Source organism: Tubulanus polymorphus, chromosome 2 (genome assembly GCF_964204645.1).
Source record: "Tubulanus polymorphus chromosome 2, tnTubPoly1.2, whole genome shotgun sequence".
Taxonomy (NCBI): Eukaryota; Metazoa; Nemertea; class Palaeonemertea; order Tubulaniformes; family Tubulanidae; genus Tubulanus; species Tubulanus polymorphus.
The window spans coordinates 6672160-6695635 of NC_134026.1; the positions used below are offsets into that span (position 1 = coordinate 6672160).

Here is a 23476-nt window from a genome sequence, read left to right on the forward strand (position 1 = left end):
GGAAGGTCGCGGTAGCCTGTGAAAACTACAACTACATCTGGTTTAATATCCTCTGTTTTAAACTTTTTACGACTTAGTAAAATATTTCCTAATATAAGTATAATTAGTTCGCAGCTCATTACCCCTAGAAGGGTTCGGAAGTTTGAACGAACCCCCTTTTTTGAATTTTCAAACGTCAGCATATGACGCGCATTTGCTAAATTAGCAAAATAAAATCGATACATGCAAAGTAAACGGGAACCAGTCTACTTATCTCTAATTGTCCGTCGCGTAGCAGATGAGCTTATGTCGGTTGCGATCGAAAGCAACTGATCGCCTACCGTAGGCCGGAGTAGAACATGGGCAACTAGCCGGATACGCCTTGCGACAAGTCCGTAGGCGTCGGGTTGCCGTCGCAAGCCGGCTTATGTCGAACCGATAGAGCAGCAATTGGCGGCCTCTCGCAGGCCGCTAGTTGCCACCCCCCTCCCTCATCCCATCCCTCCCGCCCTCCCTCACCCTAACCCTCCCGCCCTCCTCACCCTAACCCTCCTCACCCCAACCCTCCCGCCCTCCCTCACCCCAACCCTCCCTCACCCCTTCCCTCCCCCCAACCCTACCTACCCTCCCCATCCCCGCGGTTAGATGAGTTGAAATGGAATGTTTTAGTTAGACGGATAGGAATCTAATGAAGATGAGAGAACATTAAATCACTGTTCAATCACAGGATGAAGTAATGCAGTGATCTGTACCCTGTATCTGTACACAATGTTACAACATTATCTGTAACTGTTCAACCAGTATGAAAGAAGTACAGCAGTTTAATCTACAGAAATTCTAACTCTAAAGATACACATGATCTGGTCGTCACGAAGGAACATGATTGATAACAGTTACATTATTGACATCAGGAACCAGTTTCATATTGATTGGTACATTACATGAGTTATGTGTAGAAGAGTATATATATTTGGACAAATATTCGGGCAAATATATATACTCTTCTACTCAAGTTTCTCGTTTTGGCTGAGTTTATGGTGGGATTTCTCTCGTCATCATCTTACATGGATATTGTGTATCTTCTCGTCTCAACATTTGAGTTAGTCGCAATTTAGAAAACCTTTAAACCCGCTCACTGAAATACAATCCCAACCATGAACTAATCCTAGCCAAATGTTCACCGATATTAAGAAATTTGAAATGATTGAATAAATGCAAAAGGTTTCTGTGATTTTAATTCAAAACATGGTTTATATAAAACACTATAAAACTGGTCCCTTAAAAATCAAGTCAACAACCGATAAATAAAGATAAATGTAACTTATCTTGAATTTCCATCGATGGTGATTCCTGATGTCACGCGCTTAATCCGAACAAGTCTGATTGTGAAACACTGATTCCTTGTTGTCCTGTGCCGAATCCAAGAGTTATTCCTTGTTTCCCTGCGCTGAATCAAAATTCCCATCGAGAATTTTGAAGTTATACCTATAATAGACAAATCTCAGACTTTTCTTGGAAATAACTGCAGAAATATCAAATTTAAAATTCAAACTTACAAAATAAATTGTTCGCTCCAATCTGCAGTTCAATTATTACTTAATTAAGTGTTGGGCGTATTGCATTATGGAAGGAGAAAATTATGCCAGAAAATGGTTAATGAAATAAATAATAGAAACTGCAATTTGTTTGTTTGAGTGACCATCCACCAGGTTAATGAGTAGTTTATCACAGTGTGTTGATTGTATGCAGATTACTGAGGTGTTTGATGGTAGCTTTAAACTGCGTACTCTAGTAAACCATTGATACCTGCCAACATTGACCGATCAAAAACACATAATCTTCTGGACTTGATTTGAAGATCACCACAAATATCTGCAATAAATTGATATTAAACTCACCACTTCTGACTTGTGTTGGATTTGTAGAGCGCAATGTTCATTGCAAGTTCAGCTTCATTTTGGGACCTTGAATAGAAAAGTTGTACAATTTTGATGATTTGAACTTTGACCAGAATAGAAGCGATTGAAAATTCGCCTTCACTGATTAATGTAGCTTCTGATCAGGAATGAGATTATAAATTTACAGATAAACATTTAGAGATATTTACCGGTACCATTTTTGTTTTGAGGATCTCAAGGGATGTGCATCTTTAACAAATGTGATGTGAATTCCCAATGTTTACTGTTCACAGATTCTGTCAACAGTTCCACTACATTAGCTCCTAAAAACAAATGTCAGAAATTGTCAGTTAAGTTCTTATGAAATAGGAGCAGTTTCACACCAAATCAAAACTTACCATTTTCATCAATGTTTTTAAGCCAACGGTATTTGAGGATGACTGTTGGGTGCCAAAATCTCCATAGCTCTCTTCACTGAAAATATGTATGGAAAACATAAAGATCTTGATAATTCCAATTTTGATCAGGACATAAATGAGTTTTAACGATTGATAACTCACTTCAAACTAAGCAGTGATCTTTAAGTGATTGAATGCTGAAAACATAAACATATAGAATAATTTATATAAAACAGTTAGAAACAACAAATAGAACTCCAAAAAAAACTAAAAAAATTCCTAACAGGATTTACCTGCTGCTGGTGGTGCTGCAGTGTGTATCTCATCCTGTAAATGAGAGTAAAACAGTAACAGAGACTGGTAATGACTTTGTCTACAGAATTCTTCACAGTTTTGTACTTAACTTTAAAATGAGCCTGTTTAAATGGTAAATGCATTTATTTCATTCTGAAAAGAAAAAGAAAGAAAGAATAATCAGTGACAATAGAGCAGAATGTAACATCTCAAAGTTATCAACCACTCAGACAGAAACAGTACAGGATTTCTGTAGATTAAACTGCTTTACTAATTTCATACTGATTGAACAGTTACAGATACATGTAACATTGTGTACAGATACAGAGTACAGGTCACTGCATTACTTCATCCTGTGATTGAACAGTGATTTAATGTTCTCTCATCTTCACTAGATTCCCATCCGTCTAACTAAAACATCAGAACATTTCAACTCACCTAACCTCCCGACCCGACCCTCCCAGGTCCCATCCCTCCCGCCCTCCCTAGCCCCTTCCCTCCCTCGCCCCATCCCTCCCGCCCTCCCTCGTTCGTCCCTTCCCTCCCGCCCTCCCTCACCCCTTCCCTCCCTCCCTCCCACACCCCATCCCTCAATGCCCTCCCACCTAGTCTTCCCCATTGCCCTCCCACCAAGCCCTCTCTCAATGCCCTCCCATCATGCCTCCTCAACTCTCTTGTCTCCTCCTCAGACACCGCTTATCTGTACAAAGACTACAAAAAGATTTGCCATTTTCCACGATCATATCAATTTCATACATAAATTGAAATCCTCATCAACTGCATCATTGACAGCACTCACAGATATTTTTCTCAAATTTTGGAGGCATTCAAATGATCATATGCCTCCTTCATCCCCAAAACATCAAACCAAACCTGAGGAGCTTAATCAATAATGTTATAAGGAAGGGGCAGGTATACGGAGGGTTCACCTGAACTTAGGAAATAAGCCCGAACCAAACCTCCACACTCACAAAATGTTGTGAGAAGGAAAAACACAAACCAAGGACAAGAATGATGGCTGAGATCAAAATTATTCAATCAACTATATTTATGTTGCTTCACAAATCTAACGTTGTCACTCTTTATTATAAAACCGTTGTGGACCAATGATCGTTGATAGTTCGATTAGATATTTCTATACTCTCTACTAGAGGTATTATATAAGCAAGTTGTTTTATAATATCTTATTCATCAGATTTATTAATCATTGATTATGAACTGACTGCTGATGTTTACAAAATATATACGTCACAAATAATCTGTTTGACTATGATTTGATTGTCTTTACAAGTTAACACTTGAACCCAGTGGAACGAATCAAACTCAGCCATATTCCTTCATTTGCCATTTTTCGTTTTTACTCTCTTCTCCGACTTTTAGCGCTTGAGTCGAGGTAGGTAAACCCCCCTGCCCGCCCTCTAAGCGTGCAGGACACTAAACCTTCGAATTGCTCTCGAACCCCACTCTTTATATTTTATCTTTTTTTGAGTTGAGGTAGGTATAGACCCCTGCCCGCTCGCTAAGCGTGCAGGACACTAAACCTTCGAATTGCTCTCGGACCCCACTCTTTATATCAGCATTTCATGCTGTTTTATTTTTGTGGTTAGAAGCCCACGCGCTATATTTTTTCTTTTCATATGGCTTTCCTTATTCGTTGTCTCATTAGAACTCTCATCAGTTCCGACTGGGATCAAGTTTTAATCTTTTAGAGACAAACAGCAAAAAAGTTGTGTTAGTTGCACCAACAGCAACAGCACCAGCAGCACCAGCAACAACACTGATACAGATGAATCTTTCATTAACTACGTCATTAGTTCCACATAAATCATTTCATTCTCAAATAAAGAGTTGTGAAGGCAACAGAAATAACTTGTACACCAATTCATTCGTGGCCCTGTTTTGGTAGGGTAATAGTTTGGTCTATGGTTCTGATTTTGTGACCATACCGGGTAAATATAGCTCATGGCTTTGGTTTGGTGACATGAGAATAAATTTGGCTCATGGCCCTCATTAAAGTAGGTCAGTTTTATGGCCCAGGCTCCAGTTGCACAGTCGTGACTTAAGTCCAAAAGTGGTCTTGAATCTTAAGACTGGTCTTAAGTTGTTGGATTGGCTATAGAACTAAGTTGGTCTTAGACTGGTCTTAAGTCTTAAGCCATGACTATGCAACCGACCCCTGGTTTGATAAGCGCTGACAAATTGATCGAGCACTGATAAAATTTTAAATACCGGTAACGGCGGAGGATGAAATTACTTTTTCATAAACTGATATGATCGTGAAAAATGGCAAATACACTAGATATCCGCCCTGCGTTGTGACGATAATCTGTATACAACATTTCTACTCCATAATTCTAGTAAGTCAGGAATGATAAATATAGCTGCAAACAGCGATAACAGGTTTCCAGCGTTAATGATTCTGCTATCTTTGAAACAATAAAATCCGTATTGAATTGATTCATTGTGCTGAAGATTCACGCATTGGCAGACAAACAGACTATAGCGTCGCAGGCTGGTTTCAATTCCAGGAGATTTTTTCTGTACACTAGAGCAGAAATAAATAATCTTCGATATGTAACGACTACAATGCATACGCTTTATCAAAGTCACAATGTAGTAGGAAGGTCGCGGTAGCCTGTGAAAACTACAACTACATCTGGTTTAATATCATCTGTTTTAAACTTTTTACGACTTAGTAAAATATTTCCTGATATAAGAATAATTAGTTCGCAGCTCATTACCCCTAGGATGGTTCAGAAGTTCGAACGAACCCCCTTTTTTGAATTTTCAAACGTCAGCATATGATGCGCATTTGCTAAATTAGCAAAATAAAATCGATACATGCAAAGTAAACGGGAACCAGTCTACTTATCTCTAATTGTCCGTCGCGTCGCAGATGAGCTTATGTCGGTTGCGATTGAAAGCAACTGACCGCCTACCGTAGGCCGGAGTAGAACATGGGCAACTAGCAGGATACGGCTTGCGACGAGTCGGTAGGCCTCGGGTTGCCGTCGCAAGCCGGCTTATGTCGAACCGATAGAGCAGCAATTGGTGGCCTCTCGTAGGCCTCTCAGATCCCTCCCTCCCTCACCCCTTGCCTCCCCCAAACCCTACCCACCCTCCCCAACCCCGCGGTTAGATGAGTTGAAATGTAATGTTTTAGTTAGACGGATGGGAATCTAATGAAGATGAGAGAACATTAAGTCACTGTTCAATCACAGGATGAAGTAATGCAGTGATCTGTACCCTGTATCTGTACACAATGTTACACGTATCTGTTACTGTTCAATCAGTATGAAAGAAGTACAGCAGTTTAATCTACAGAAATTCTAACTCTAAAGATACACATGATCTGGTTGTCACGAAGGAACATGATTGATAACAGTTGCATTATTGATATCAGGAACCAGTTTCATATTTATCAGTACATTACAAGAGTATGTGTAGAAGAGCATATATATTTGGACAAATATTCGCGCAAATATATATACTCTTCTACTCAAGTTTCTCGTTTTGGCTAAATTTATTGTGGGATTTCTCTCGTCATCATCTTACATGGATATTGTGTATCTTATTGTCTCAACATTTGAGTCGATAAGAATTTAGAAAACCTTTAAACAATCCCAACCATGAACTAATCCTAGCAAAATATTCACCGATATTAAGAAATTTGAAATGATTGAACAAATGCAACAGGTTTCTGTGATTTAAATTCAAAACATGGTTTATCTATAAAACTGGTCCCTTAAAAATCAAGTCAACAACCGATAAATAAAGATAAATGTAACTTATCTTGAATTTCAATCTATAGTGATTCCTGATGTCCCGAGTTGAATCCGAAAAAGTCTGATTGTGAAACACTGATTCCTTGCTGCCCTGCGCTGAATCGAAGAGTGATTCCTCATGTCTCGTGCTGAATCCAAAAATGTCTGATTGTGAAACACTGATTCCTTGTTGTCCTGTGCAGAATCCAAGAGTGATTCCTTGTTTTTTTTTTGCGCTGAATCAAAATTCCCATCGAACTTGTTGAAGTGATGCCCTGGGAATCAGCCCTGTAAATAAACAACAGAGAAATTAGGGCTACACTAAGCGAAAGAAAAAGAATAGCTATCAGGACTTCTAAGAATGAAATTTGACTACGAAATTAAAAAAAGAACACGTTAAATCACCAAGAAAAAATGTAGACTTAAATCTCATGACAGCACCCTCATAAAGAAAGGAACACTAAGAAGGCACCTTAAGTGCCTACCTCACGAGTACACTTAGTTTCAAAGCAAGAGGCTGTTTAGTCATAGGCCTTTACAGGCCTTCAATTGATGCTAAATTATAATATGATATGATACATAAATTTAAAATTTAAAATTCAAACTTACGAATAAAATTGTTTGCTCCAATCTGCAGTTCATTTATTCACAGGGTTTTTCTATCCACGGTTTAGGTTTTGCATCCAGACTTGAACATGAGAAATAAAACAAGAAAGTAATGAAGAAGAAACATGAACAATTTATATCTTGTTTCAAAAACTGATGAAGAGAATTCAAAAGATAAAATAGACTTACACTGTTTTCACTGTTCGATGCAATCAGTCGATGGAATCATTTTGGAACAAATTTATTACAACACACTGAGGTGAAGCATCGTGATTTCGAAATATCAGGATGGAATGATGATATTGATAGATATGCTTGACTGAGCAACACCATGTGCACGTTTTCGGAGTTCGTTCGTTGATGTGCCTCTGAAATAATGATTATCCACAATATCTGAGATGGAATATTTTTCGCCATTTGAACCAATATTACAAACACTTACCAATATTGAAATACAGATTTCAGGGGTCTGAAAGGAGGGTGGCATTGTTCGTAATTAGGTGAGGTTTTTGCTTTTCGTGAAATGGTGAAACACGCCATTTTGATATTGTACTGCGTCATAGTGAACCTCAGTTTGGGATTCCCGCGGCGCCGCGCAAGACTGGTCGCCTGTGAAATTCTGCGCCGCCTCCTAACCGGCAACCAGTCTAATGCTGGTCTTGGCAGCGGCTAGAGCCACACCGCTTCTCGTTAGTTTTTTTAGTGTGCGTGGTAGATTTTAAATAAAATGTTGTTTAATGTAAGCAGGCAAATTGGAAAACTATTAATCAGAATAGTAATACCAGTCATTGTCCCGGGTTCCCTACAACCCGTAGGTTGTTGGGGGAACACGGCTAGAGGTACTACACCTAGGAAAAGTATTTCTATTATATATGTTACTTGCACGCCGCAGTAAAATTGATAACCGTCACTAACTCGCATGCCACAGTAGGAATTTTGAACAATTGTATTATTTCACATATTTACCGCTATTGAAAGATATTGCGGCAGCACTTGACGGTCAATATCTGTTGGTTAAATAATTATTAAATTTTTTCTTTTCTACATTTTCTTGTAACTGTTTTACATGAATATTTCTGTATCCTCAATGTATCACTTTTTTATGTGGTTCGAGTCGTAAATAAAGTTCAAGTTCAAGTATTCGACACTACCGTCTTCCTGGAGATTCCCTGTTTCGTGATACTTTCCAAATCACGTCAGGAAAGCTAGATTTCATTTGACAGTGACGCGGCGGTATGGACAGTTAATCAACCACCATTATTAATGAACCGAACACCCCAATAATCGCAGTGGTAATTTCCATAATTTCTGTTGCTCTGAAATAACAAGATATCAAGTCGGACATGTGAAAATACAGTACAAATTTTATTAGAAAACTTACAGGATCCTTTACACAATAATTTACTAGATTATTACAATGGGTTTCTTTACAGCATTTCGGAAATCTTTTAATATCATTGACGCCAACTTTTAGACAGACGTGAAGCATTTTAAGTACAAGTTTAATAGTGTTAGAAAGGGGATTATAAACCAGATTCCAGTTCGACAGCTAATTGACGTCCAATCCAAATTAAATTCAAAACTGCAGAATTGGTCCAAATTCAAATGAAAAGTGTCAATAGTTTTTCACAAAACAATCGAACAGTTAAAATGATAGCCATTTACACAAAATTAATTCATTAATTAATGACTAATTCAAATAAATATCATTAAATGAGTTATTTAAAACCTTTACTACTAATTAGCATTAAGTTTTATGTTATCTCTATCTTGACACAGCTTTATTTAAGATATATTGATAATATATGTATATAAATTCTGTAGTGATCACACAAGAATGGAAATAATAGCATCATAAATATTTCTTTGAGCTGATGATTCATCCAACGTTTTCACTTTATCCTAAGGGACCATTCATTCATAGCGTACGTATCAAATTTGAACTATTTATCGTCCCTCCCTGTACGCCTAATCGGCCATACATTTCATATACATTCAGCATTACAGTATGCTATCGCACTTACTCCCTCCCCTAATGCGTACACAATAAATGAATGACCCCTAAAAGTCTAAACCGAGTAAATTACATTTATTATATTAGAAATACCGGTGTTTTTGAAGAATATTGCCAAAAAGTTGAATAAACTACAAGCTGAAGGAAACATTTCAGACACCGTATTTTCAGTTTAAGTGAGTAGCAGAGAATTTATATTTACGTTACAACACAGACTCGAAGAGTGTTTCATCAATGTTTTTCGTACAGCGCTACATTAAATAAATGTACATAACAGTTTTCATGCATAATAATAATAACCAATATTTATACATGTGATGATGAATTTGCTCTAATATATTCCTGCAATTTTCCCTAGTCTATATTCTCTATCATATTAATGCGGTAATAATATAATTATGACGCGAAAAGTTCCCTACGTGAAATAAAACCAGATGAATTGTCATTTTAAAAATATCTACTCTCGAACTGCGGATTGAGAAATAAAATATACACATTTGAGTAAATAATAATTGCTCTACAATCATGCAGTGAATTATCATACAGTAAATGTTTCATCGATCTGGATTCTTTTTTTTGAGGGAAGGGGACACCCCGGGTGTTTAGAATACATCGTAACTAAATGTACCGCTGAACCTCGTTAAAACAATTCGGTTTCAGACGATGATTTCCAGCATGTCCCACCCAGCTAACATATTCAGCTCAATCAAGATTTGGATAATACGAAACCCGTTTGAAGCGACAATTCCACTTATGCCTGCCAGATTCGTATTAACGAGGTTCCTCTGTAGATAACATACATAGTATATACACAACAATCATAGATTATCTATTAAGTCCTGTATATATTCAAACACTGATCATAAATCTTCCTCCGTTTACAGTCAATGATAAAACTAAGGTCTGGTTTTGTGAGAAAAATCACTTGTAAACGAAACTTAACATTTCAATGGCTTTCGGTAACTTCGTGTTTTCAATGAAGATAACAATTCAAACTTTGACGTTTCAAACTTTTAATTTCTACCATGAAACCGCGTTAAATTCAGTGTATTAAATGCAAATAAAGGAATAAAGTCGATTCATTGATGTTGTTTTGGAGGATTACGGAGTCTCATCGTGTACGGGGTTTTCTGTTGAGTCGACTGGTCGCCGGCAGCTGCCGCCGCTGCTGGTGTTTGTTGTATTAGTATCGAGCTGGTGCCGTCTCCCGCGCCCGTTTTCTGTAATTGTCCGCTGGGCGTAGCCGTCACGATCGTCGCCGTTGGAGTAATCGTCGCGGCAACGGCCGTCGTGTTCGTGATCGCAATATTCGGCGTTTGCGGACGCGAGATCGACGCGACCGTCAGCGGCTTCGGCGAAGGCGCCGCCGTCACCAACGACAACGTCTGCACGACGGGACTTATGGGAGCGGAGGGGATAGTTACCGTGGCGACTATCGGCGCGGATGCCGGTTTCGTCTGAGTGATGACGATCTGGTCTCCTATTTTAACGGCCTGCGCTGTATTGCCCGAGCCGGCACCCGTATTACCGACCGACGCCGTCACGGTATGAGACGACGTCGTCGATGTCACGCTAGTTCCCGACGCTAGCGTCGACAGTATCGTATGAACTGGTGTGGTAGTAGTTGCCGTAAGCGCCGTTAGATGGCGTATAGGTCTAATTTGCGACACGCCCCCGCTAGGAGCTGTTAGTCGACTAGTGACTGTCTGTGGCGATTGCGTCACTAATACAGTGGTCGGTGTAGATGTTGTATGCGGAGTCATTGATGTTATAATCTGTTGTATCGTTTGTTGACCCTGTTGTTGCTGCTGCTGTTGCTGTTGCTGCTGTTTGACTATCTGCTGAAACTGTTGCACAGTAACTGTAGTCGGCAGTGTTTTCTGCGGCTGTTGTATTATTTGAACAGCTCCCAGTTGAGCTTTACCCGCGGCGACTTGTTGAACTTGAGCGTGAGTCAGAGCTGAAATAAACAATACCAATCAATTCAATGACCTTATTTTCATTCAACGCCAGTTGCAGTTATGACTTAAAACTAGTCAAAGCTCACTTCGGTTCTATAGCCAATTCAACAACTTAAGACCAATCTAAGCTCACTTTAGTTCTATAACCAAGCTAACAAGTTAAGACCAGTCTAGACTAATTTTGATTCTATAGCCAATCTAACAACTTAAGACCAGTCTAAGCTCATTTTGGTTCTATAGCCAATCTAACAATTTAAGACCAGTCTAAGTTCATTTTAATTCTACAGCTAATCTAACAACTTTAGACCAGTCTTAGCTCATTTTTGTTCTATAGCCAATCTAACAACTTAAGACCTGTCTAAGCGCATCTTGGTTCTTAGCCAATCTAACAACATCAGTCTTAAGATTGAAAAGCATTTTTGGATCTCAGTTGCCATTGTGTAAACCCTGGCTTAGATCAAGCTCTATAAACATCAAAGCTCCCTTCAACAAAATCGTAGAGAACTTCATGTTTTACTAAGAGTTGAGTCATACTTACTGGTTACTTTCTGTTGTTGTAATTGTAATTGTCGTAAATGTTGTTGCTGTTGTTGAGTGATTGTTGTTAATTTACCTACGAAAACGAACAGTGAAATGATAATAATGACAATTCATCGTGCCTTAAACCCATATAAAACATGTTCATTGGCTTTAAATCATACACAAAAAGAGAAGAGAGGAAACTATAACAAGTTTAGTTAAAAACTTTGAAACGCAAATGGGTTTTGGGCTTAGATTTAAAAGCATCCATTTGAAGGACTAGATTTAATTGGACTAGGTAAGTAATCCAGAGTACTTGGCCCGGTTGAGACTAGGTAAACGCAGGGGATGACCAGCGGGATTGATAGTTAGATCTTAAAACTCTAATTTGAATGATAAATGTCTAGTTGAGGCATGTACAGAGGACGGGGCGGCCAGGGTTTAATTACCTGTAGTTGTTTTCTGTTGCGGTACGCTCACATTGATATTAACGCCTCCCACGTTAACTGTACTAACAGGTATGGTAACGCTGGGTACGGAAGATGACGGAGCGCTGACAGTTTTCAGCACGGTTCCCGACGCCATCTGTTGTTGAACTTGTTGAGCTATAATCTGTAGAATGAAACAAGATTGAACGATCAATAAAGACAGTTTAGACCGGTATGTCAGTAATGACCTCGTCTCTCCCTCTCCAGGCTCTCCTTCTCACCTGAGCCGCTTGTCCAGTTTTCTGCGGTTGATTTCTCTTACACAGAGCGATCAGCTCCTCGTGTGTCAGCGTGCGAGGTATACTCTGTTTAACTGCAGTCGTTTTCTGACCCTAAAACATTGAACACGTCAGAAATTTACTTCGAAAAACTTCTCACAAATAAAACAAGACTATATGTTGACAGTTACAGTTGATATGAATCTGCGAATGACCTGGAACCGCTGTAAGGTTGATTTTAAGTTGCTGTAAGAAGGGTGTAAGGATCTGTTAGGCAGATTTTAAGAGCTGTAAGGAGGATGTAAGGATCTGTTAGGAGGATTTTTAAGTGTTGTTTCTAGTATGTTAAGAGCTGTCAGGAGGATTTTAAGAGCAGTAACCAATTCTAGGACAATCCCCCGAACAATTGCCCCCGAATGTTAGGTCAGGAGCTATAAGGAGGGTGCTTCAAGGATGTACCTGAACTTGCAGTCGTTGCGCTGTTGCTGCGGTAACCACGTGAGTCTGAGCGAGACCGGTCAACAACGGTGAACTGACCGCTACTGTCTTCGGTAGGGCGGTCGCCGTAGTAACTGCCTGTTGGACGGTTCCTTGTGTTTGTAAACGCTTCATTTGTTGTTGTTTTAACTGAAACAAAACACAACATTTTATAATGAGAGAATAGAAACATTGAGACACTAACAACGTCCACCTCCAACATCACCAAATACTGTTGATCCAGTTTCACAGATTCAAGTTAAATTTAAATCTTGGGTTTGATATTGAAAGTGAACTAAAATATCAACTCTACATTCAAACTAAATGCAAGGTTTCCAGTGATTAGTGATGTGATAGGGGGATATATGATCGAACCTGTATTCGTTGAGCCTGTCTGAATTGTTGCTGCGTAAGTAAAGCCGCCTGATGTTTCATCGCTTGTTGACGTAACGCGTTTAGCTGAGCTGCCGTTAGGTTCTTAGTGGTCGTACCTGCTGCTAATTGTTGAGCTACTGTTCCTATGAATACATTTTTATATATTTATATAGAATCTCAGTATCCTTCATTAATCAATAACAAATAAGCAGATAGGGCTGCCAACCTCTGAAAAGTGCCGTCGGTTACAAATTGAATTTTTTTTCAGTAACCTTTCATTGAAATATGAAAGAAATCAGTAATCAACAGTAACATCTTTCATATTTCTGTACATATCGAACAAATCAAATTTCATTGAAGTATGAAAGAAAATGTTCAAATCAACAGTAAGACCCTCAGTAACATCTTTCATATTTCTGTATGCATCGTACAAATCAAATCAGTATTTCTCGTTATAAAATGGTAACAAATACTGAAAATCAGCAACAGTTGAGAGCTGTGAGTATGAATGTTTTTGCCATTCTACAGATCAGACTACATTAACCCTCGCCTTACTCGGACATGGCCGACGACTCGATACTTATGACTAACTCAAAGAACGAAATCATTTTCAGACCTCTTGGCACATCTTCCGATCCTTAACTTTCACTTAACTCGGACCAATTTTGCCACTGGTCCCAGTTTGGCGAAGTTTACTGTTCATTGTAAAACAGTGATTTGAAGTATCATTGTATCATGACACTAGTGTCTATTTCAGTTAAGAGATGAAAATATATTTACCGGTAGTTGAAGCGGCGGTGATAGTAACAGCTGTACCGGTCCTCTGAGCTAACTGAGTAGGCGTTAGATTAGTATTAGTGATGACGGTAGCTCCGGCAGGAACCGTACGCGTTTGAGACACGGCCGATATATCCTGAACGGTCATAGCCGTCGTCGTTCGAGCTCGTGCAGCTGCTGCTGCTGCTATATTAGCAGTTACATTCTATATTCGATACAAAAAACAGAAACTTTTAAATATCACTGATCTACAGTTGTCGGTTAAGATTTGACTCTTAAAAAAACATTGGAAATAAACTGATTTTAACTCTTAAAAGAGTCAGACCCGAATGAGAAATTCTAGACGGAGGGCAAACATTTTGACTTACACCAGCAGAACTCTGTAATAACGCACTGACTGTCTGAGCTCCCTTCTTATCCCCGACTCCTTGTAGTAGATTCCTAGCCAACGTCGGCTTCTGAAACGACGATAAAATTCATCTTATCCATGTTTCCAAAACTATCCATAATTTCTGAAGTAGCGTAGTTAGAACTTACCGTGGCATGCGGTGTTACTCCGACTGTTTGACTGATTCGTTTGTTTATCGCGGCGAACGGAGTTGGAGTGACTCCTCCGGGTGTGTTCACTACGATACCTCCGGGACCGGTGACCCCTCGTGCCAGCGAGACAGCGACTCCGGTACCCAACGCAGATTTCTGTAACGAACCAGTTTGCTACAATACAAAGATACAATAAACATACTCGAATAAGGTTATTATCTCATGATAAGATTCAAGAAAGTTCTGTTTTCAGTTAATTTAAAATGAAATCCAAAACTTTAAATTCCACTTGATATAAAACATACGAAAAAAAGATTACGATATTTATCTTCATAATTAGAAAGAGAAGTTGTCAAATTCAAGTTAAAACTTACAACAACAGCCGGAATGGAAGTGGGTACGAGTTGTGTAGCTGTTTGTCCTATAGCAGCACCGGTAGCTTTGACTAACGTAGGCTGTTGAGCAGCGCGTTCCTGGGCAGCCTGTAATGATTCAACGGAACATGAATTTTCTACACAATTCATTCTACACGCAGTGTGTTGTCAAAGTTAAACGTAAATCGATCAAGAGAGGAAGAGAGTGAGAGAGGGACAGAATGAAAGATAGAGAGATTTAGAGAGGGAGAGGGAGAGAGTGAAAGGAGAGAGTGAGAGGAGAGAGGGAGAGAAGGAAAGATGGAGATGGAAAGGGAATGAGGGAGAGGGGAGAGAAAGAGAAAGGAGGGAGAGGTAAAGAAGAAACAGAGGGAGATAGATGGGAGAGGTAGAGGAGAGAGGGAGAGATGGAATGAGGGAGAAAGGAGGGAGAGGTAAAGAGTAGAGAGAGAGAGATGGGAGAGGTAGAGGAGAGAGGGAATGAGGGAGAAAGGAGGGACAGGTAAAGAAGAAAGAGAGGGAGAGAGATGGGAGAGGTAGGGGAGAGGGAGAGAGGGAATGAGGGAGAAAGGAGAGAAAGGTTAAGAGTAGAGAGAGAGATGGGAGAGGTAGAGGAGGGAGAGAGCAAACGTATCCGTTTTTTTATACCTGTGATTGTTTTTTCTCTTTGGCGATTCTCTCGGCTCTATCGGCCGCTACTTGAACCGGCGTTTTCGGTTGATCGTAAGTGATACCGCTCTCCGCTAACACCTCGGCGTGTTTCGGGTTTTTCTGTATCGGACTCGCTAACGTCGGTCTCAGCGTCGGAACGCGTTTCGACGAAATGCTCTTCGCCGAATCGAATCTCATCGTGTGTAAACTGGTTATCGACAAATTGTTGTCCTGAGCGAACAATTGACTCGTTTTCATCGGACGATTCGTTTTATTTTGGAACGGCGACAACATCCACTGAAAAATATCGCAACATTTCATTCTCGATTTCTGACAACAGGATCCAGTTTCACAACTGCCAGTAAGAGTTAACTCTGAACTCAGATCCAGTTTTAGTTGTAAATAAGAGTTAACTCTGAAGGCAGATCCAATGTCGCAGTTGCGAAATAGAGTGAACTCCCACACAGTTGTGAGTCTGAACTCAGGATCCAGTTCCTGTAAGTAAGAGTTAACTCTTGAAGTGAACTTCTTTTTCAATATTCTAAATCTGAGCCTTAGCTTAACTGTGGAACTGGATCTGATAAAGTAGACTATGTCATTTTTAAGGAACCAAGAGAAAGAGAAAATCTTTGCTTAATTTGTTGCAAAAACTGGCATTTTTTGTGACAAAATTGTGCCTTTATTGCCTCCAAACAAATAAGTTACTTGAAATCACGAACTCAAATATTGATTACATACCTTATAAACACCCTTTGATTTTTTCTGTTTGCGAGGATTAACGTCGTAGAGTATTTTACCCTCCTCGCGAGGTACAATCACAGTCTCGTATCTGTTCTTACACTGTTTCGCCGAGCGGTACGTACGACTGCCCGCGTTCACTACGTCGGCGATTATATCCCAGTTCGGAATATGAGCTGGAGAAATTACCGTCAGATTCAATGGTAAATTCAACAGCGTCTGTATAGCCTACAAATACAATTTATCATACTCTAATTATACTATACAAAATAAAGGTCTATTTGGATATCGAGCAAAAATGATGGTATCAATGTTTTCCTGTTTTTTTTTTTATAAAGTTAAGATTCCACAATTAAAGAAAAATTCTTTTTTATTTTCAAACACTACCATTTCGAGATTCTGCCTCTAAATCCCGTCATTTCAGTGATGATAAAGGTATCTATGTGGGTATGAGGTTATTCAAATAATACAACGCTTCGGATCCGGACAGGAGGCCTTGTGAAATCTTCATGGTCATTCTTGTAAGGACGGCGTTGAGGGGGTAGGGGGTACAGACAGCAGTCAGGGGCCGGTTACTCAAAAGTTGGTTGAATATAACCCACAGAATACCATAGTACAGTAGAACTCGCTTAATTCGTATCATGTGGGACTGGAAAATTTAGTCCGAATCAAACGAAATCCGAATTATGTGCTCTCATTTGAATAGAAATAACCTAGTGGGGACTGGAATTTTAGTCCGAAATTTAGTCCGGAACTATCCACTGGTTAACTCTAAACAACTTTTGAGCAACTGGCCCCCAGATTATAATTACCTGTAATAATGCCCAGTCTTCGTGTATAAGCCATTCAGGTTGATCCGAACTGATATCTACCAGTGGTTTATTCAGCGGTTGTAACGGTTTACTGCTGCTGCTGCCATTAGCGCTCGACGTCGTTAAACCACTCGGTTTCACTAAACCTTGTCGTAGTTTCTGCATTTTAGCGTCGCGTCTCATTTTCAGCAGCGCAGCAGACGGACGGTCGAATAACGATCGCGGAACTCGCGGCTGTTCTTCTTTACGAACTTTCTGTTTACGAGCTGCAAAAACAATACGCGCACATATCATACGTAAATCATCCAGGCTTCAATTGTGATGTACTGCAGTAAACCGTGCTTGTAAGGTGAGGTCAGTGTTCTTTGGATAAACGCTCAAAACCAAGAAATACGTCAGATTTCTCTTTTTCATATAAACTCTTGACCCTAAGTCAAGAGTTTTTAATTCAGAAACTCGCATAAAGTTGTAGTAATATTTTCATGGATCAAATTATCAAAACCACTAGCCGATGATTTCAACACCTCCCCTTCGGGAAAAGTGGCCAATTTTGACTCCTCCCTCATGGAATGGATGCGTGCCCACTAATTCATATGGATGATCCTTATTGCCTCAGAGTTGAGCCATAGTTGTGGGTATAATTCCTCCCTAAACTTACTTTTAGGTATGAAAATTTTGGATAACACAATTTTTACCTAGATAACTATCAATAGGTCCGGCAGCTGGATCGAGTTTCACGGCTGGATCTAGTTTGATGCGTTTGTGCTCTTTTTTCACGTAAATCGGAGGTAGTTCAGACTCGGGCATTGTGTTGATTTCAAACAGGAAACTCTGAGTGTGATCTATATAGATATCGTTGTCATCTTTCGGAGGCGTAGGTGGCGCCCATAGCTATAAACAGACGAACATATCACTGTAGAGTTTAACACTAATCACAGTGAAAGGTAATAAAAGCTCGGGGGTCAGATTGATGAACGCTAGAAATCGCGCATTTATTTGCGACAAAAAATACCAGGATTTTTCATATTTTTTTCACATAAATTTTCCAAATATTTCGAGTCAAGATATAATATTAACATATCCGGTTAATGATCATAATCTGGAAGGATCAAAATCGAATTTTTTCAAAATTTCTAGTTTTTACTAGCATAAAGATCTTAATACAGTAAACCTCGCCTTAATCACACAAGGCCCACTCGGGCTTTTGGGCTTTTGATTACATCAGACAAATTCGAAATCATTTTTTTTACTTCCTATCCTCAACAGACTGTTAACCTTGCACCAATAATTTCATCAGTGCCAGTATGTCTCAGTTAGGCGAGGTTTTCCGTATTTTGAAAGATACTTTTCTTGAATTTTTTCCAACCACTATTTTTTCAGCAGGAATCAATTTTTCGTATGGATCTGACCCCTCAGATAGCCACAACGCTATTCTATACTTACAGGCATATGTTCACCGTCCAAGTCATTTATAAAAGGCTACAAAACAAAATCAAACATGTAAACAATATTTCCTCTGGTAAAATATCATAAGATTTATCCTCAGAATAGGATCTCCACGTTAGTTGTCAATCACTGTCAGTCTGTCTGAAGAGGGAGGTCTCACAGTAGACTCCGCCTACCTCACTAAGTGGCAATGATTTAGGACTCAGTTCCATAGTTCTCGGTGAAGTTTAATTCTAGGAGTTAAGATTAGTTCATTTTTAACGTTCTAACTGTAACCAAATTTCAAGTTTCAACTGTGGAACGGGATTCAGAACCTGGTTATACAGCTCATTAAGAATGAACTTATCTTTAGGTAAAGAACTGGACCCAGTTCCGAAGTTGTGAGTTAGAGTTTAACTCTTTGAGCTAAAGTTAGTTCATCGTTTCATTGTCGACTTAACTATGACTTAAATTTTAACTCAGAACTGTGAACTCGACCCTGCATCTTAGTCAGTTGTTTGAATTCAGGAATCAAAGGAATATCAGTCAGTCAGCTGTCTGATCACTAACTGAATAATCAGTGAAACCTCATTACAATGACTTTCAGGTGGCCAGAAAGTGTTTCGTTTTAACTGACTTTGTTATGTCTAGAATGAAATTATCAAAATTGCTCTACTTGGAATGCAATTCTTATTGGAGGTCATGGTTATAACAAGGTTTCACTGATAGAATGGTGTGTATATTAGCCTCCTAAATCTTGGTGCAGTCAGACTGGCAGACAGGATGCAGGATGTAGCCACACTCACATGTAACCCTGATTTCCAGTCTACCAGACCTTGCATTGGTTCAATTATATAAATTTCAAAATAGACCGTATGTCCAAAATCGATTTCAGAAAAACATCAAAATAGAAATTTCTGATTTAACGGTTTTTTTTTTGGTTTGTTTTTGTTATAACCAATGCAACGCCACCAAGACTTTGGAGGCAACACCGACAAGTGCCGTCGTCTTCCTGCAGCCAAGATCAAAGAGACATCAACCACACCAAACGCAGATTTATTATCATCACAGTTTCGTATGCCATTTATTTCTTTTCTTAGTTTACAAAATAATTCAACTCAGTGCGCCAGCCTCTATACACATACACATACATACACGAACAATTCATTTATCAATAGCACAGGCATAGAACACGGTCTATTCGTATCATCTGCGCCCATCTAAAATTCCTCATCAATTTGGCATAGCATAGTCACTGGGTTTATATTTACAGATATCGGGGGTTAAATCATGATTATTTATCGATAACAATTCAGCTCTCGGTTTCTAACAAATCGGCAACCGGTTCCACAGTTGTGAGATTAAAGAGTTTATAATTCTACCGTCAAATCTTGTGGAGTCCAGTAGCTAGTTCAACAGCAGTCCTACTGTGGAACTGAGTCCACAAGCTAGTCCCAACGCTGTTCTCCTGTGGAACTGAGTCCAGAAGCTAGTTTCACAACTGTTCCCCTCGGGAATTGAGTCCAGAAGCTTGTTCCACAGCTGTCGTACTGTGGAACTGAGTCCAGAAGCTTCTCGGGTTCACCCGCAAGATACCTAAAACACTGGAAATGAACTAGCCTAGTTCTCTAACTGTGGAACCGAGTCCAACTCTGCATTTTAACGATCTCTTGAGAGAAACTTCTCACCTAATCGAGCCTAATTTTAATAACAAACTAATAATTTAACTAATAATCAAATGCGTTTTTTATACACCTCTCAAGTTCTTCATCAACTCGGTGTTAAGTCAAAATATAGTCACATAAAATCACATGATTTCTCGCAGAAATTTCCAACGAAGCTGAATTTTTGTTCACGTTTTCTCGACACATAAATGCAGCAAATATTCATCACAAAATCGTATCCCTTATCAAGTCATTTCTACGTTGCAATGTTATAGACACCATCAGTAATTTACAATTCTCCTTCCGAGCGTTTAAGAACTCTTAAATACTGCTCACTCAGAATATCTAATATCCAGGATATTCGAAACCTTATGGTCCCCAAAAATAAATGCAACCTATATCATTGCACCCAGTAGAACCTTCACACTGTCTACTCCAGCTTATCAGAGATAATTCATCAAATATATGGCTCAAATTTAAGTCAAACTCGCTTAATGCAGATCAGTTTTTTTTTCATATTTCCTCGATCTATACAGTATATGAATGTAAGAAATAATTTCGTCGCAAGTTTCTCATGGTCCAAACTGATCCGAGTTACGTGAAGCCTAAGCTGTTCGTTTCATGTTCAAAAGTTTAAACGTTTTCAAATCTGAACCTATCGTTTAAGAACTGCATCCGAAGCACTCATTACTACGTTATCTATCACAGCCTGAAACCTAGATTTCTAATACAACTATAACTAATTCATCCTAGATCTCTCATTTCGACGTTTAGGTTATTATTTTCCGAGCCGTCCTTCGCCGCCGCCGCAGTGGCAGCAGTAGCGACGGTCGTGAATTGTTGTTGTTGTTGTTGCGTAAGAAGGGGTAACCCGTTCAGAGAGTCGGGTCTATTGTCATGGGAGGAAGAACCGGTAGCGGTATTGCGAGCAACGACAACGCGTTTGAACGGGTTCAAGTTCACCGGCGCGTTCGACGACCGACGAGTGCGAATCACCAGATGAGGATTATTGAAAGCTCTCGGTTCGGACAGCGATTTTTTACCGTAAACCGCCGCCGCCGAATTCGGAGTCGTTTTACGCGGACTGACGCGCGTAGGACTGGTTTTCGAAGTACTACTGCGTCGACGAGCCGTCGGAGTGACCGCGCCCGACGACGATATCTTAGACACCGGAGCGCTCCGACCCGGAGTCACCGTTTTATTATTTTTATTCGATTTATTTTTTTTCTTATTTGCTTTCACCTGACTCGCGGTGGAATGACTGTACGTAAACAGCATGTCGTCCTCTTCTAAAGCCGCTCTTCGTTCTTCTTCTTCCTTCATCTCTTTCAATCGTGCTAATTCCCATTCTTTCTTGATGTCGATGATTTGCTCCTAAAAATAGATCGTCGGGTATTATCAGTCTCAATTGACCAGGTAATTATAGGTCTAATAAGACGAGGACATTCTAGAATACTCTCTGGGGCCAGTTTTATAGACTAGTATAAACTTTAACCCTGGGGCTAACTCAATTCACTTTCAACTGGATTAGCCCCAGGGTTATAGGTAATACCAGCCAATAAAACCGGCTCGAGATGATCTTCAAGGGCCAGTTGCTCAAAATTGGTTTAAGATTACCGGCAGATAATTAACCACAGTAACAATGCAATTTTGCTTGTCACCGTGTCAACAATCCTCTGGTTAACTTAAACCAATTTTTGAGCAACCGGCCCCAGATTGATATCTATGTATGACCACAAGACTGATATTAATCTTAGTATTTAGAGAGTTAACAAGTAAAAACACACAGTTGACAACGTATATTGTCTGACAATTTCGGAGTTCATCTAAACTCCAATCATCAAAGAAACCAGAACAAAATATTTTGGTTTCTCCGATGATTGAGTTTAGATGAACTCCGAAACTGACAGGCAATAAACGCTTGAACATCAACCGTGGGGTTTTACTCGTTTCATCTATATATACATGTTATTCGAATGATCATTTGATACCTCAACATTTTCCATTTCTTCCGATGGTTCCATTTCCTCTTCTAGGAAAGTAACCGCGTATCTTTCAACTGGTGTCAACTGAAATTTAACAATTCAATCGTTGAAACCAAATTACGCAGACAATACCGAATGATAGTGTTAAGACACTTAGAAAACTACAACTCAGATACTCATGAAGTCTGACCTCTTTATCGAGTAAAGCTAATTCTTGTTCCACTTTCGATATTTCTTCTTCTTTGCGTTCAGCCTCTTTCTCATCCCACGGTATCGACTCGTCGAACTCGGCTAGCTCGGCGCACTGTTCCGCCTTAGCCGTTTTCGCCGCTTGCACGTCGGTTTCGTCTTCGGCGTTCGTTAACGCTTGTTCTAGATCGCCCTGTTGTACGACGGGCACCGGTGAGGCCCGCGCTGGCGTGGACAGGGCCGGAGAAGCCCGCGCCGAGGCCGGTGACGCCCGCGGCGCAGGGGAAGCCCGTGTTTGAGATACGCGCGGTGATTCTAAACGCTCTTTCTCGCGAGCGAGAGCCTCAAGACCGGACGGTTCAGCAAACAGTTCACTCAATGTATTCTGTAATAAACAATAAGATGTTTTCTATATTATAGGCCTTGTATTTAACACTATACCAGTAGACTGAACTCTAGTCGGGTCCTATCATCGAGTGGCCACATTTATTTTACTATTCCCTGGCATGCACGTTGTTTTCCTTGATGGATATGCTCAGAATCCAATCAGTTAACACAGTCAACTACGTAAGACATGGATGGAAGGTGTTTGATTTTACGTGTGATCTAGCGATCTCAACGAATTTCCCCGACTATTCCAGGTAAGCGGCCACCGTACATCAACTCGGATAACTGAACAACTCATGGATATCTGTTAAATGCTAGATGTCATTGAAATATTTCCTTGACCCAATACATGAATTATATACAATCCATCTCTTAAGTCGGTTGAATTTTTTCCACCGAGAATGATCCGACTTGAGCGCAGTCTACAATGAATTTTGTCGCATTTTTACCTTTCTGAAGAATGCAGTAGTGAAATTACCGCCTTCAATTGCTACATCTCCTAATAATCTCTTCTGGTTCGCCTTCTTTAAGATATTCTCTTCAATTGTTCGTTCGCTTATAAGCCTGTGAAAACAACGAGTCAGGTCCAGAGAGTTAAAATCATAAACTGATCTTACAACAGTGCCAGAATATCAGCTAAAATAGGTATTTGTTGTGTAACAGGTAAGTAGCACAGTTACAGCTTGGATTTAAGACCAATCTAAGGCCAACTTAACAACAATTAAAGATGGGTCTTTAGACTCATTTAAACTTTTGAGGGCCAGTTGCAAGGTCGTGACTTAAGTCCAAAAGTGGTCTTAAATCTTAAGACTGATCTTCAGCTGTTAGATTGGCTATAGAACTCAGTTGGTCTTAGACTGGTTTTAAGTTTAAGCCATGACTATGCAACCGGCCCTTGAAATTTGGCTCATGTGTAAGAGTGGAAATGAAGTAATTGGAACTC

General features: G+C 39.7%; 1 protein-coding gene across 3 annotated transcripts in view; it reads right to left on the reverse strand.

Moving 5' to 3' along the window:
* Positions 1-8319: 8319 nt before the first annotated feature.
* Positions 8320-23476, reverse strand: part of LOC141898452 (helicase domino-like) — a 42789-nt gene continuing 27632 nt past the window's right edge. For 2 of the 3 annotated variants that reach the window (XM_074784338.1, XM_074784337.1), the window contains exons 26-44: positions 22983-23097; positions 22148-22531; positions 21964-22041; positions 21215-21346; positions 18327-18362; positions 17579-17774; positions 16884-17149; positions 16072-16299; positions 15331-15630; positions 14683-14790; positions 14306-14482; positions 14137-14226; positions 13772-13973; positions 12992-13134; positions 12599-12766; positions 12143-12253; positions 11883-12045; positions 11453-11527; positions 8320-10913 (exon numbers count right to left, since the gene is read on the reverse strand). In XM_074784338.1, the coding sequence (XP_074640439.1) occupies positions 10033-10913; positions 11453-11527; positions 11883-12045; positions 12143-12253; positions 12599-12766; positions 12992-13134; positions 13772-13973; positions 14137-14226; positions 14306-14482; positions 14683-14790; positions 15331-15630; positions 16072-16299; positions 16884-17149; positions 17579-17774; positions 18327-18362; positions 21215-21346; positions 21964-22041; positions 22148-22531; positions 22983-23097 (3853 nt within the window). In that variant the 3' untranslated portion in view covers positions 8320-10032. The remainder of the gene's footprint in view (positions 10914-11452; positions 11528-11882; positions 12046-12142; positions 12254-12598; positions 12767-12991; positions 13135-13771; positions 13974-14136; positions 14227-14305; positions 14483-14682; positions 14791-15330; positions 15631-16071; positions 16300-16883; positions 17150-17578; positions 17775-18326; positions 18363-21214; positions 21347-21963; positions 22042-22147; positions 22532-22982; positions 23098-23476) is intronic. The other variant, XM_074784339.1, reaches the window with a different exon arrangement.